General features: G+C 42.9%; 1 protein-coding gene across 2 annotated transcripts in view; it reads left to right on the top strand.

Moving 5' to 3' along the window:
- Positions 1 to 16579, top strand: part of RNLS (renalase, FAD dependent amine oxidase) — a 455130-nt gene that overhangs the window by 362603 nt on the left and 75948 nt on the right. For both annotated transcript variants that reach the window (XM_085605681.1, XM_085605670.1), the window contains exon 6: positions 781 to 956. In XM_085605681.1, coding sequence (XP_085461807.1) covers positions 781 to 956 — 176 coding nt within the window. The remainder of the gene's footprint in view (positions 1 to 780; positions 957 to 16579) is intronic.

Genomic DNA, 16579 nt, shown 5'->3' with positions numbered 1-16579 from the left:
GGAGCTCTACGGAGACGCCGTCCTCCTCCGTGGGCGCTAGCCACGCCCCCCCATAGATTCACACTTTAGAAATGCCACAACACACATACATACTTACATACATACATACATACATAAATACATACATACATACACACATACATACATAAATACAAAGGAATAGTATGGTTACAGACATGAAGAATAAAGTGGATATGTAACACAACATTAAACACCTCAAAAAGCAGCTCGTTAGAATCAATGTAGTATGAATTAGATTGAAAAAAAGGCTGTAGCTCAGACTGAGAAGTAACATACAGAAAGGTTCTTTCTTTAATGTAATGAATTAAATTGTGCAAACAAACAACATTGTGTCATACATGTATCCTTTGTGCTGGTCACTGTCAGTGTTAGAAAAACATCATAATAACAAAGTATGTAAACTGCAGCTGTAATTATCCCATATTTGTTACACCTTTGCTGGTGGCTTGAGCAGCTGGCATTATGATGTTACAACTCCACTGTAATAATTTATTACAGTTGAGCCGCTACGTCATTTTGTTATTACAGGTGACTAATGACGTCACAACTCGAATGTAATAAGGGAAAATAACAGACAGGTTAAATACAGAGGCTGCAGGCTTCCATGTATTATATACACTCTGTTACGAATCCTTGCTCTAGTCACTACAGTATTTCAAGCATGGATTTCATTCAATTGAATATTTGTTTTAAATTATTACTTTTTATTGGATATAGATCCTAACTAAAGAAGCCTGTCTGTGCTCCCTGTCTACACAGAATCCTCAGAGGTCGGGCCGTCTATTGTTGTTCACACTAGCGTGCCATTTGGAATTGAACATTTGGAGAGCGAAAAAAAAGATGTACAGCAACTTATCCTGAGTCATCTGGACACCCTAATGCCAGGCCTACCAACACCAGCCAGTGTCAAATGCCAGAAATGGAGGTACTCACAGGTAAGGGGAAGTGGTTAACGCATGCCTCAGTCTGTTCCTCTGCAGACAATTAGGAAGAAATCAGGTGGTGTTTATCACGTCTTTTTATTTTGCGTTACTAACGGATAAAAATATTTAGGCACACTTTAGCATGCTCTTAACCTAAAGACAGGCACTTTCTATTAAGTGCGAAGATTCTGTAAGAGGCGATGGCTTCCTCTTTCAAATGTTGGGTAAAAAAATAAATTGTTAAACCGTACAAATGTAACATGGTATCCTATTACACTTTTTTTTTTAATGTCTTGCCTGCTTGACAGCTCATGGCCTGTCTGTTGCTAGGCATATGTTAGGCTTCCTAAGACCATACAGGGGCTTGGAGCCCACCCACTGCTTGCCATTGGTTGGCTTTTCTGTCACTCTTCATTGCCTGCTTCTTATTCGTGTTCCAGCTTCTCAATCAATATTGTGCTTGTTCCTCCCATGAACCAACACCTCTTTCCCATCTCTTTTGATTGCTGGCTCAAATGGTTGCATTGATTGCTTTTCAACTACTACTTTTTTCTTTTGAGTTAAGCATTCCATGGGATGGCATGATTTTTTCCCCAACTGTCTCTCTTGTATACTTCTCTCTCCCTGCACTCTGCGTTGTTCTCTGTCACCAGTGTGCTTCTCCGTGCCCCCCTCCATGTTGGCCTCACCATTGTGTACTCCCCACCCCCTGTTGGTTTTTCGTCCATGTGCTTCTCCCTGCTCCGCGTTGCTGTTTTTCACCCCTGTGCTCCCCATATTGCTTTTAACCCCCTACATGTTTTAACAAAATGCTTTCAATAGTTTTTTTTAATTATTAGTTACTCCGATCAGTGCTTACAAACAAAAAAATGCTCCAGCATCATTTAGGACACAGACACACACAGACACACACACACACACAGACACACACAGACACACACACACACACAGACACACACACACACACACACACACACACACACACACACACACACACACACACACACACACACACACACACACACACACACACACACACACACACACACACACACACACACACACACACACACACACACACACACACACACACACACACACACACACACACACACACACACACACACACAATAAGACTTTTAAAACAAATTAGTTATCCGCTTTGTACAGCATCAGGGATTCTATGCAGCATAGCTAAACGCCGTTGGCAGAACCACTAGGCCCCACTGGTGAGACCTTTTGGCTTTGCCACTGCTTATGATTTTTACGTGATCTGGGGTCAAGAACATAACTGAAGAATTTCTGTAAGGCAGAAAAATATAGGAAAAGAGGTTTTGTGGATAGGGTGGGTCTGAAATAAATGTCCAACCTTGCCCCCCCCCCCTCCCCCCCCCTCCCCCCCCCAGCTAGAAGTGAAAGACAGAACGTGGATCAACCAGTAAAGGCGTGGTCCAAGGAAGGATCCCAGGGTGGTATTTCACCTCTTTTCTCTACTTTACTAGTGCCCATCATGGCCATAGCGTATTGTAGTAGTTTCTCATTAGAATGCTGTTCATCCATTCTTAGTCTTATGATGTCACTGTCATGACAATGGAATGCTATGGTTTGAATCCCAGGAGGTTGTCAGTTCCCCGAAGCTGTGGAGACGAACAGTCAATAAAGTATGTGCTTTTACACTTACCTGTCTGGTGTAATCACTACAAATTTGGCGACGAGTTTGACTGTTCCTCTGTCCACCCACGTGTGCAGTGACGGTCTCCTGTGTTCCAAGTCTTCCAGCATTTCTTCCTCTGTGCTGAAACTCTTCTTTCAAGAGACCTCCAGTATAAGAAGACCCATCACTTCAGTATTGCCATTACCTGTGTCTATGCCACATTTGGAGTACCTTGCCTGTTTTCACTGTGTATGCTGTTGGTGAGCTTTTTCTATATTTTTCACAAATTTGCACCTTTTGCACTGAAAGAAGTCTACAGGTTGTGGTGAAGATACTGGATTACGGTGTTGTGCAATTTCCAGGCATACAGGCGCGGCTGTATTTCATATTTTTATCGAAATTGCTGCCTGTAAGAGAAGCAAACGTGTGCTGTTGCTTCGTTTCACCAAGACTTGTCCGTTGGATTTACTTGGGGGAGAGATTCTTCTCTCACTGCAGCGTTGCCCAACTGATGATGTCTCAGAATCTCCCGTAGGAGTCTGCGGAGACGGGCTGTGTGTCACAAGGAGCTCTTGACAGCGTCTCCAAGTGTGTACACCATTCCTTGTTTCCGTGGTAATGGGGAGAGAGAGAGTGAGGCAAACTACGCGCTGAGAGAGGCAAGCTACGTGCTAGCGCGTCACAGCGGGAAGAGAGCGTTGTGTCTTTTTTCTGTTTTCTTTGTGAATGGGAAGCGGGAGTTTTACGACCTTCACCCCGCGGTCGGAAGCGGAACGAGTTTTCCAGTTGTATTCAGGCATCTGAATGTGAGCGGAATGACCCCGGAGGCTGATCTAAGTGCCCCACTGTTGTATCCTGATTCACGGTGAGCAGGTTAGGTGATTTTGACCCCGCGAGTGGAGGCAGTACTATTTCTTCAGCTGCATCAAAGCATAAGTGCCCTACTGTTTTTTTCCACCCTGGTTCACGGTGAGCAGATTATTTTTGTCATTTGCGCAGCGTCCAGTGTGTTATGTTTCTCGTTCTCACCAGAGATATTGCGCTCTATTACGGTAATAGTGTTTTGCTGCCAAGAGACTCACCGTGCCTGTTTGCTGCACTGTTACACGGATGTAATCTGTTGTTTAGTGAGACACTGCGTTCTACATCCTGAGTGTCTACAAGTGTGCAACGCTCAAGCACTTTCACCTTCTGTTGTTCATGAATTTATTTTTATACCGTTTTTCCAAGTAAGCTAAAGAATGATGATGAATTAAACCCAGATCAGTTGACTGGGGGTGAGTGCTTGCAATGTTCAACACTCTGTCCATCATCCCCTTTAGTTTTGCTTTGTTCGCCCTAAGTTGGCAGGGTATGCCCAGACGTGGGTCCCTTGCTCACTTTGCCACTGGTTTCAAGCTAGCCTGGCTGATGATGGCTGATTAGCCAGAAACCGGTCCCAGGATGCTTGTTTCCTGTCCAGGGAAGACATGGCTTGGCAGTTCGGGCTGGAGTGTTGCCATGAGGCACAGGGTCAGACTGATTTGCATATGGCCATGTCTGAACTGGGGTGGCGGAGTGAGCTAAAGATGATGGATTAAACCCAGATCAGTTGACTGGGGGTGAGTGCTTGTAATGTTCAACACTCCGTACATCATCCCCTTTGGTTTTGCGTTTTTCCAAGTAAGGCATCCCGGAGTAGACATTTGTCAACGTTGACTTATACTTCACTGTGACGTTCTGCTGCATCGTTTTTGTGACATTTTTCAGTCAAAATGGAGTTGCTGTCTTGATTTTTCATCAGTAACATATTTATTTTTTTCACAGGTGGACTACCTATACTTATTATAGTGTGTTAGGTTTAATATTTTTTTCTCCACAGGTATTTTACTGCTTAAAGTGATTGTCATCAGGTATTTCATTGCTTACAGTGAGACGAACAGTCAATAAAGTATGTGCTTTTACACTTACCTGTCTGGTTTAATCACTACACGTATTTTCCTCTGGCCTCATCCGTCTTCTATTTCTGCCTGTATTTGTTAATTCTTCAACGCCATCCTTTTATCCTATGAATGCTCTAGGCCCTTTTCAGTTTAGAATCTGCTTTATACCCCATGGGTAATGCGTTTCTACTGACGATTAATGGCAATAAACAGAGAAAAAGAATGAAAAATAAAATAAGGATTGAAACTAGTAACATTCATAAACAGACCTGAGCCAATCAATTGACAAAATTGTAACCACGTGTTAGAGGAAGAGATATGTAGACGTAGACACACATGGAAGTTGGAGAAAGACAAGATTGGTAGGCAATGCATCATGGATTTTAGCATAGAAGAAAGTCACTTCTTGAGCCATTGCATCAAGAACGTAGAAACAAGAATATACTGTTTGGACAATTTGCAATAACAGACTTTGAAAAACGAATCAATGAAGAAAAGATTGAAATCCCTTGCCTGAAAAGAGTGTGATGGCAGAAAAAAACACTTTGAGTCCCCGTGTAACATTAGACAGCATAGGGTAGTCAAAAGCCCAGCTAGAAACCTGCAGAACACCCAGCAGTAAATGACAGTTTTAAGCATCCGAAGTTTAGGGACAAAACTGCAGAATTACTAGTAACACCTGACAGTGTAAGACACCGACAACCCAAAGATAGAACTGCAGAATACCTAGCATCAAATGGCTTAAAGAGACACACAGATCACAGCGATAAAGCAGTGGCGTGCCAAGCAGCGAATAACAGCATGAAAAGATCCTAGCAGCATGCTACATCAAAATCCCAGGTAAAAGGTTTCAGAATAACTGCCAAAAAGTGACAGAAATCCTAAGTTTGAGCCGCAGAATCTAAGACAGGATAGACAATATAAAACATGTATAACCCTGAGACAATGCTGCAGCATGCCTAAAGCAAGTGATAAGACACTGAGGAGCCAAAAGGTAATGTGACACATTATTTCACAAGACACAACAATGTGTAAGGCAAGTAAATTCTATAGGTCAATAAGAGGGCCTTACAGTGTTGACCTGTCATCCAATACTTTGGTATATTACATAATATTTTATTATAGACTATATACATTACATTACCTGTGCTCAGTGCCTGAACTGTATTTCTTGAATATTTGAAAGGAGTACCGGATATAATCCACCTTTGACAATATTTGTTGCATTAATCGCTTCAATAAATCATTTCTGTGTTATTGTCAGGTCACAAACTAGATGGGATTAGATCACTTGCTGACAAACCTTTTCCTCTGGAGCCCGCCCCATATTCTCATTGATGGCTCCGGTGGCGAGGGAAACACTGTATTATAAGTCCATTGAAATCAAAGCAGAAATGGAAGGATACATCATAAGTGCCAGTGAGTCATAAGGAACCTGTATTCTTCACCAGAATGAGAAAGAAGCCTTTCGCAGGCCATCTTCCATTTGCTAATGTGACTTCCCCTTTCTCTTGTAAAATATACCTCCTTAAATGATCAGCAATCAAGGTTCTCAAGGAAAGCCATCTAAGGTAATCTGTGAGATTATAAGGAAGGAGCAAAATGAGTAGGAAATAAATACCCCTGAGACACCAGCAAAGTAAACTGCAAAGCGCACCTCTATCACCAATGACTCCAAGGAAACCACAAGCTAATAAGCACCATAAACATCAGAACTATTTCTCCAGAGCAGTATTTTTTATATTCTAGGCAGGCCCTGTTGTGCTGGTACATTATGTCTTCCTTATTTTTAATTTATTTATTTATTTGAGTTTTATATAGCGCTGGCTAGACCCGGAGGTATCAGAGCGCTTTACATAAAGTTCCACAAAATTACATCCGTTACAAGTTACATCAGTTACAAGAAAACATTTCAAGAGCGTCGGAAGACGAAATAAATGGAGCTCATTGGGAAAGGGGGTGGGGTAAAGGTGTAGGAAGGAGAAAGGATGGAGATAGGACGGATGGAGAGACGAAGGAGAGTCTGCCCAAAGTCCAGCTGGGTAGGTGACGGCCGAGGGGGTAGTCCACGGCCCATCTCCTCTATAGCTATCAGTTAGCTCCACCGGGCATCAGTCAAGCGGCTAGGTCTCCTTCCTTCTCTTCTCATGGGATGTCCGAAGCAGCGAGGAACTGGAACATAGCTTGTTCAGCAGGAGTAAAGTAGATAGGAGCTGGGAACATTCATACCACATGCTCCATCCACTTGTTTTCATACTCACTCTGAAACTGCAGTATATTTGTTTCTGCTTGATCAGATGGGGATTCACAGCTTGAATTTTGGAGCTAAGATTTTTTCTCCGCTCTTAAGTATGGATCGTTCCTTCTTTTCCTGCAGCCATTTGACATTGACCACTAACTTCAAGTAATGCTTTTTAAATTTGCTGGATCAAACCTACCTTTATTAGAGGGTGTAAGTCTGTAGGTGGGTAAGGTAAGGTGCTTTAAGAATCAGCCCTAAGTTATAGTATTTGTTATGTTAATACTGCTTGGTGGAGCGCACATTCCCCAAGGGTTTCTTGGCGCTTAATAAATACCAAAGATGACAAAAATAGATACAGGAAAGATGTAATTAGCAAGAAAAGCTTGTTTGAAAAGCCATGTTTTCATGTTCCTCTGGAAAAACCTATATCTGGCTCATGTCAAAGATGACCTGGAAGATAATTTCAGAGAAGAGGTGCCTGCAGTGAGAAAATGCTCCATCCCAACCTTTTTTCCTGATATGTAGGAATGGGGAGAAAGTTGAAGAAGTATATTTTTTAATCCTTGTGGCTACGGGGTAGGGAGCTGTTCCCTTTAGAGCCTTAGATATAAGGCATCATGTTTTATGTTGAATTTTATGTTTTATTGGTAGGCAATGAAGATGCTTCAGCACAGGAGTGGCATTTGTGCTTCTAGAAAGCTTGAATATTAAATGGACAGCATAATTTTGCACCACTTGCAATCTATGGTGATTGTTACTAGGCAATCCCAAATAAATTAAATTGGCATTGTCCAGCCTATACGGACAGTAGCCATAGACACCATTTTCCTTGTCTGACCTGGGTAGGAGGGGAGTTATTTTCCTTAATATCTTCAGCAAGAACATTTTGAGAAATTGGGTTACTGGCTGACCGGGGTGTGATACTTGTTCCACCAGCAACCACAATATTTGTCAGGGTCAGGCACAAGCAAATCCCTAATTAAGCTGTACTCAAACCCCTAGTAGCTTGGCACACAGCAGTCAGGCTTAATTTAAAGGCAATTTGTGAAGTATGTGTGCAACACTTCAAACATTAAAATCGTGAAAACACAAAAAAGATCCCACAACAAGTTAGAAAACTAGAGCAAAATGTAATAAATAAAACAAGACCAAAATGACAAAAATCCAATCAGGAGAAGCAGAGGTATGAATTTTAAAGAACAAAATGAAAAGTAGTGCCTAAAAGCATAAATTGGCAACCACGATTATCTAGTCGCGCTGAACCGGGTGAAAGTCACAAGTTTAGGCCGACTGCAGTGGAGCGCTGATCGGATACAGTCCGGTGAAAGTCAGAAGTTCAGGCTGACTGCAGTGGATACAGTCCCAGGTTATTCATGCTGAAGTTTCATCTTCTCAAGTTTTGTGGCAAAAGTCCCTTTCGCATTGGAGCGGAGAGTGCGACAGGAGGCTATCGGTGTGGCGTGAAGAGCAGGCCGGGTGTTGCATACAGGCAGGCTGGAGCTTTGCATTGGTGATCCCCCACGGGCAGTCGATGCAGCGGTATGAAAAGATGGTACGGCGGTGGCTCTCGTTGATTTTTGTTGCGATCGGCACAGTCTCGATATGGTTGCAAAGAGTTCGAAAGCTTGATTTCAGTGCCTGTGAGCTACATCAAGGGTCCAAGACCTGAGAGGCACCACTTGGGGGTCAGAAACGTGCTGCAGCTGGGTCCAGGAACTGTTTGGGGAACCTTTTATGTCCCTGAGGCTCAAATCAGGAGGCCAGCAGACTGGCCCTTGGAGTCACTCTGGGGTCCTGAGTTCAAGATAAAGTTGCATATCCAGTTCTTCTTCCCTAGGCAAGAGGGCGGCAGGCAGCAAGTCAGCATAGAACTGCAATAGTTCCTTTAGAGTAGCATTCCAGCAGAGTGGCAGTCCTTATAGCAGCACAGCAGACCTTCTCCTTGTAGAGTATCTGCCGGTCCAGAAGTGTACTCAAGAGTTGGTGTCTGAGGTCCAGTATTTATATACTGCTGTGCCGTTAATGTGGTGTAGAAGCTTCTAAAGTTTCCCTTTGAAGTCCCCAGGCATCCTTCCATCTCTGTCCTGGCTCCAGACTAACTACATGGGGTTAGCAGCACTTTGTGTGAAGGCAGGACACAGCCTATTCAAGTATCAGTGGGTCTGCGCCAAGCTCCTCCCTCCCATCCTGCCAGTGATGGCCATCCAGACACAGCTAAGTTCTCTATTGTGTGTGGCTGTCTAGAAGGATTATAGAAAGTTCAACTGTCAGCTACACCCAGTCATGTAGCCAGAGATAGGCTACAGGAACTAAATGGTTATGGCAGGAAAATGCCAATTTTCCAAAAGTGGCATTTTCAGAATTACAATTTAGAATCCAAGTGCACCATAAGTTCAGATTTAAAATTGTGATTCCAGAGACAGGAAACATGAAAGGGTTACCTGTATCATTTGGAAATTACCAATGTAATGAAGTAATTCCAATGTTATCCTATGAGAGAGGTAGGCCTTGCAATAGTGAAAAACTAATTTAAGAGTTTTCACTACCAGGACATGAAAAACTTAAAAGTACATGTCCCAATACATTGCACCCTGCCCTCTGGGCTGCCCATAGCCTTCTGTAGGGATGACTTGTATGTATTAAAAAGAAAGGTTTGTGTCTGGTAAAAGGTTTACGCCTGGCAAAAGGTTTACTTTGCCAGGCCGAAATGGCAGTTTTAAAAAATGTTCACACAGGCTACAATGGCATGCCTGAGACATGTTTAAAGTGCTACTTAAGTGGGTGGTACAGTCAGTGCCACAGGGCTACTAGTAGCATTTAATTTACAGGTCTTGGGCACATACAGTTCCACTTTACTAGGGAGCTATAAGTAAATTAAATATGCCAATTGGGGATAAGCCAGTATTACCATGTTTTAAGGAGTGAGCAAATGCACTTTAGCACTGGTTAGCAGTGGTAAAGTGCTCCGAGTTCTAAGACCAGCAAAAACTAGATCAGTAAAAATGAAGGTTTGGGGGAACACCACCCTAAGGCTGACAGGTCTAACAAAAATGCATTTAAATACCACAGATCTGACTTGAGCTTTCATGGACAGAGTACTGTCTACTAGAATTCCAAAGCTTTTGGCAAACGTTCTGGGCTTGGGCACCGATCCCATTTCTGAAGGCCAGTATAGTTGATTTTATAGATTTGCCTTATTGCTCAGTATTATGTTCTTGGTTATGTCAGCGTTTAATTAAAGATGCATTGCATTAGTGAATACTCACTGAGTGACTGTAGTTCTATTTAGGCGAAGCAGTAGCTGAGAATTGTCTGCATAGTTATGGATTCTGCACCATTTAGCTGCTAATTCTTGAACCAGAGGCTTAATATACTGGGCAAATAGGTGTGGAACGATAATGAGCCCTGGGGGACCCTGCACTTTATAGGCAGTGCTTTATTCGAAAAATGTGCCAAATGATCTGCTTGTTTGTTTTGTCAGAATTATTTAATCCAATTCAAAGGTGGACATTGAAAGCCATCGTCCTCTATCCGGCCGACCAAAATTTAAGTCATTAGGCTTTGAATTTGCTACCAACTTGCAAAACCATCAAGCTACTGGCAGTGTATTTATGAGCCGTAAGCATAGGAAGGAACAGGGTTGTTAAAACTGGAAATACAAAAAAGGAACTAGTGCCCAGGGATCGACTGACTGTAGTGGCCACTGGGTGTTTCCCCGGTGGGCCACCATTACAGCGGCTGGTTTTGGACCCCTGGGCTCTGGTTTTGTTACCAGCAGCTGGTTTTGCAGCATAGCTGCAATATCGGCCTCCTGTAACAAAAGCTGCAGTGTTTTCCACGCCGCCCTCCAACCATCCCCTCCACGTACGGTCCTTCTCAATTGCCAGGGCCGGTTTGCATTCCCAGTCCTGCCCTGCTAGCGACTGAAGAAAGAGGGTATAGGGAGAAAAGCCACAACCTCAGCAAAGCTAGCCATAGAAGCACTCAGCATGGCTTTAGCTACCCAAAGCACCATCATTAATGCTTAAAAGGTTATATGTACTTCCTTCTTCTCCTGACACCAACAATAAAGACTAAAAGCAGAATTTAATTTCCAGAAGTAGAACCTTATTTAGGCAAAATCAATGTACGTACAATTCATACATGGGAGGGAAGATGGGAACCCTATAAAGAAGAGTTTGAACATGTACTGGTACCCTCCACCACCACCCACCACTGAATAAATGCATTTGTAATACTATTCAGGTAGGGTGACTGTCATCCAGATTGTCAAAACAAAGTGGAAAGACAAAAAAGTGGCAAAGTGGTGGACTGGATCCAAGGGATAACCTGAATAACTAGCTCAAGTCGCAAGAGAAATTCAATGCAAACTTAATAAATGTTTTAGCTGTGAATCCTTTCATGATTGCCTCATAACCTAGTACGGTAGCCTATTAGGTAGAACAGAATTGTATGATGATGCCAGTGCTATAAAAAGCCTATCAAGCACACTCGGATGGAGCCTGCAGTCCACTCTGTTGCAAATGAAAGATATCAGGAGACAGTAAAAACAAACCAGAGAGACCAACAACAAACAAACAAAGACTTATAGAATGACAGCTGCTCCAAAGAGTGTCCTTGCGACCCATGGAGCAATTAACAACCCCGGCTGCAAAATTTAAGACTAATGGAAAATAAGCCCACCATTGCAAACAAATCACTAAAACAAAGGCTTAATAACAGAATAATTATTGAAATCATCAAAGTTGATAAACCTAAAGTCAGAGAGCCAATGGATAATATGAAAAGCAAGAGCATTCCAGTACAAACAAAATCCCCTCTGAAAGTATGAGAACAGAAAACACCGTGTAGTAAGGAGGCCCACGCAGGTAGAATGTAGATTAAGAAGGTTTATTAAGTTCAGTAACAAGATATGTTCCTGTGAAGCAGCCCCTCCAGGAGCAGCCTGCCTCCTGCTCAGCCCATTCTCAACTGTCAACTTCACCTCACAGGCACCCAACATTCCAATCGCATCATCACTCCAACATTCCAAGCAGCACAAAGCACATTCACACTGGCTGAGCAGGTGGTGATAATATGGCTCGATATTAGCATGAACAGGATACTACATATCCCCTTCTTATATAACAGAAGGGTAAGGCTAATATCTTAAATAAGATATAACAATAAGAACCCAAGGAAGGAATAAATTAGAGGAACACTAACGCAACAGAATAAAAGTAATAGAAATGAACAAATAGGAAAGAGCGAAGAGATAGGAGGAAGGAAATGAAGAGGAAGCCATGGGTAAACATACACCAATAGAAATGACCCATCCTCACCAACATAGAATTACAAAAGAGAAGAAAACAGTAATAAGGCATAAGAAACAACAAGTTGGCAGATAGACGTAGACGCACCAATGACACACCCAAACACACCCCCTGGCCAGACAAGCATGCAAGGAAGAAAATCATAGCACAATACAAACTGAGCACAATCTATACACCCAGACACACAAAATAGAGGTGGTAGGATCTCCTCCTAAAGAAGAAAAAGAATCACACTCCAGTGAGGGAAATACTATAGAGAAAGGAAGAACGACAACCAAAAGTGGTCCAGATTCCAAGGATGAAAGGAAAATGTAACATCATGAGTAGAACTGAACAACTGGGAAAATAGAGATGAGAAGGAAAACAAACAGTATCACTCATCCTCCCCATTTTCAAATTTACAATGAAAAATAATATAGTCATGATGTTGCGAGAACATAACCGCAAATTCTAGGTGTAGACTAAATGTAAACTGTACCCCAGCAGGGGATTAAAAATGAAAAGCTAGCAACGAGAAAGGTGTAAGATGGGAATGAAACCCATGGAGGTAACCCTAGAGTGAGAAAAACCTCAGTAGAGAAGGAACTTCACCCCTTAAGACACACCCTGAGTAAGGGTAATGATGTGCCACTAATAAGTGAAGATGGGACTAAAACCCATGACCTATCCCCGACATAATGGTGGATAGCTTATGTAAATGGGACTAACACCCATGGCCTACCCCCTGAAAAAAAGGAGGTAGCCACTGTAAACTGAACTGACCTCCAAAACCTACCCCGAGACATAGGGGTAAGGAGCTACTGTAAATGGGACTAACACCCATATCCTACCCTAAGACATAAGGGTGGGAAAAATTAGTGCAAATGGGACTGTGACCCATACAATGATACCCTGTGTGAGAGTTGAAACCGTCAATAGCCCATGTAGGCAAATGTGCTATGAGAGAATGGGGCTGGAACCCATTCCCGTCCCTAATGTAAGGAAAGAGTGAAGTGTAATATAAGTACATGGGAAATTAACAATGAACCCATACCCATGAAGGTGTGTACCCAATGTCCAGAAAAGTAAGAAGCCAACTAATCCCACCAAACAATCCCATGCAGGATAAGTGGGGAGCAAAACAACTCCTTCGTGAAAAGGTTAAAAAAAAAAAACAAAGATATAATGCTGTAAAGACAACCTTGCACACAATTGGCTTCTAAACGGAATGACAATAAATTAAAACTGACTGTCAAAGTTTAGGGTGTGTGTGTCACCGTAATCCTGTGATACATACTAAAGTTTGTGAGCAGACAAGCTTTGAAGAGATAGCCAAGAGCTGACTTTGACTTGAAACACCCTCATGCACTGGCAGCTAGAATCCAACGTGCATTGAGAATGCGGTGGTCATTCTCGTGCATTGTCAGCACATAGAAGTAGTCTAGCATGGATAAAGAGTCTAGTTGTAGGCACTCACAAAAATATAAATCAAAACACAAATGAGGAAGGGTCCAAGGGAATGTTTAAAGACCTGGACAGACTCAATCCCCTATTCAATAGTCAATAATACAAAAAAGGGTCTGACGGTCTATGTGTTGAGCAAGGTCAACAGAGAGATAGATGTAGATGTAGAGCATGAGAGAGAAAAACGCTGGGGGTCGCGTAGCTAGTTAGCATGGAGGAGTCTCGTTCGTTATCGGAATTAACCAGACAAATCGCTCCACCAACTAAGAACGGCCATGCACCGGGAAACCTCACCCGGCCCGGACACGGAAAGGATTGACAGATTGATAGCTCTTTCTCGATTCTGTGGGTGGTGGTGCATGGCCGTTCTTAGTTGGTGGAGCGATTTGTCTGGTTAATTCCGATAACGAACGAGACTCCTCCATGCTAACTAGTTACGCGACCCCCAGCGTTTTTCTCTCTCATGCTCTACATCTACATCTATCTCTCTGTTGACCTTGCTCAACACATAGACCGTCAGACCCTTTTTTGTATTATTGACTCACAAAAATATGCCAATGGAATATTCAGTGAACCAGGAGTTGGCTCCAGAAATTACAGCCACAAAATGTACTTATGAAGTTCCCCACACTTTCGCGTAAGTTCCTTTTTCATGTTCCTCAAAAATGCCAGCGTCCCACAGGAAACATAGATACAACCTTGATAAGAACCCCCACAAATGTCAAGATGCAGCTGGTACATGGCACTTTATCCGGAATGAAAATACGGGAGATCTAAGCCCGCCGTTTCCGTGTTGATGCCAAACACAAAATGGCGGCACACACGATATGCTGTGCCAGATGGCGCCCGGCACACTCGGGCGCCATACAGTGTCACTCAGCCAGATCTGATGGGGTGGAACGGCCTGTTGTCACAGAGGATCCACGAGGAGACCCGCGCGGCAACATGCATGAGGTAAGATGCACACACAATTGAACAGCCAAATAACGGTTTAAACGGCCACTGTTTCGACAGAGCATAGAAATTGATGAAGAGAACTCAAAAACATCGAGCAACTCACCACAGTTTCACCCAAAATAGTCCCCTCCGTCCACCAATACCTCAGTCCACGCATTGGATATGGAGAGATATAAAGTCCAGATAAGTGAAGATTGGTTGTTCCACAACCGTAAGCCTTCACAAAAGTGCTCAGGATCACACAATGTAGACAGTGTGTGAACGAATTTGCCACTCATGGGTAGTTAGCACAATCCAGAACGTCAACCGCTATGTAGCCAAAACATGTGCTGCCAGATACTTGAAAAACCAAGCTGATGGCATAATGGGAGGAGACCTCCATACAAGTGCACACGTCAAACTTGACTTTAGAGCATGCCACGCATCACGGAGACGTGATAACATTCATTTCGTGATCCCCTTCATGATGTGGACTGAATAAAGTTTCCTTGAGTTCCGTGCGACACGTAATACCAATACTTGCACAATGTAGAATTCAGCAAGATCCTCCACAGAAAAGTCTTCCAACCACCGGCAGAAAAACATGTTGAGGGTACCATAGACTGATGTGGAAAATCTAAAGTCCTTTTAAAAATGTCAATGAGCGCAGCACGCTTAGCCTGGGGCTGTCTGATGGAAAGACACTGGTGGGGCTGCAGGGCGTTGCGCTTCATTTTCACTTGTTTCATGTTGATATCTTCGGTATTCTGAAAGGAACATCATGCTTTCTTCCTGTCGTCTTTGTTGTACTGTGAAGAACATCTTGGTTTCTCGCTTTTGCTTTTCTGTGGATACCTCCTCTTTGTAATATTTGTTATGTTGCCAGCATCTGTAGACTCTGAAGGGGGCTTTATCTTCAGGTCCTCTTATGTTCGCCAGGTCCCTGAAATCTAGCTGTAGCACATAGGTAGTCACCAGAATTATGTAGTTAGGAGGTCCACACAGGTAGAATGTAGATTAAGAAGGTTTATTAAGTTCAGCAATAAGATGATATGTTCCTGTGAAGCAGCCCCATCAGGAGCAGCCTGCCTCCTGCTCAGCCCATTCTCAACTGTCAAATTCACCTCACAGGCGCCCAACATTCCAATCACATCATCACTCCAACATTCCATGCAGCACACAGCACATTCACACTGGCTGAGCAGGTGGTGATAATATGGCTGGATATTAGCATGAACAGGATACTACACACTGTTCAACATTTATGTTTCTCCTCCAGGACAGAAGTATAAACTCCTTTGGTCTTAAGCTGAGTGTCATATGCCGATGGCACCCGTATTCTGTTTAAGCTTGATGATGATTTTGAACAGGGCGAAGCCTTTGCATCTTGAATGAAATCCAGTTGGTCAAAGCTTAACCCTGATAAAATTGTGGTCCTGATTGTGGATGGTCGCTCTTCTATCCCATCCTCAGTCTGATGACTCTCTCTTGTGGGACCCACCATTACTCCTTTGAGCTCAGTCTGCAATTTAGGAATTATCTTGGATTCCACCTTAACCTTGTCCCTCAAATCACCAAAGTCTCTCCTAATTGCTTTTATTGCATATGACTTTAGAGGAAAATCATCTTCTTGCTCTTTCACCTGTTTAATCCCCCTACCACTCCACTTAAATCTATCTCTGTCATCTGTTCTGCCCCTCCATTCCCTCTGTGTTGCTTTATCATTAACATTTAAATCGAGACAAACTCCATTGTTATGACATTGAATCACGTTCTCTTAATGGTCCGACAATCTATAGGTACCTGAAACCTTACCAACTCAACTGTGCAATCATAGGAGTTTTATACTTAATTTTATTTTGAATGTGCCCCTGCCGCAATTCCATGTCTGCACTTTCGAAGGTCTTGATTGCAAAGCAGAACTAGATGCAGGCCCTTTGCCTTTAGCATACTACCATTTTTGCAGGCCTCTCAAAATCACAAATCCAAAAATTTCAAAGAATCTAATTCCGCAGGCTTGAATTTTCCTGAGCCTCAAAACATACTTCATTCGGAATTGCTGGTGTATTACGCCAAACACTTCCAGTAGCCAAAAAATGAAACACGTCATTCACTTTGTACTCAAC

Source organism: Triturus cristatus, chromosome 1_2 (assembly GCF_964204655.1).
Source record: "Triturus cristatus chromosome 1_2, aTriCri1.1, whole genome shotgun sequence".
NCBI lineage: Eukaryota > Metazoa > Chordata > Amphibia > Caudata > Salamandridae > Triturus > Triturus cristatus.
Note: the sequence above shows the minus strand (reverse complement) of the source record. Positions and strands in the feature narration are given on the sequence as shown.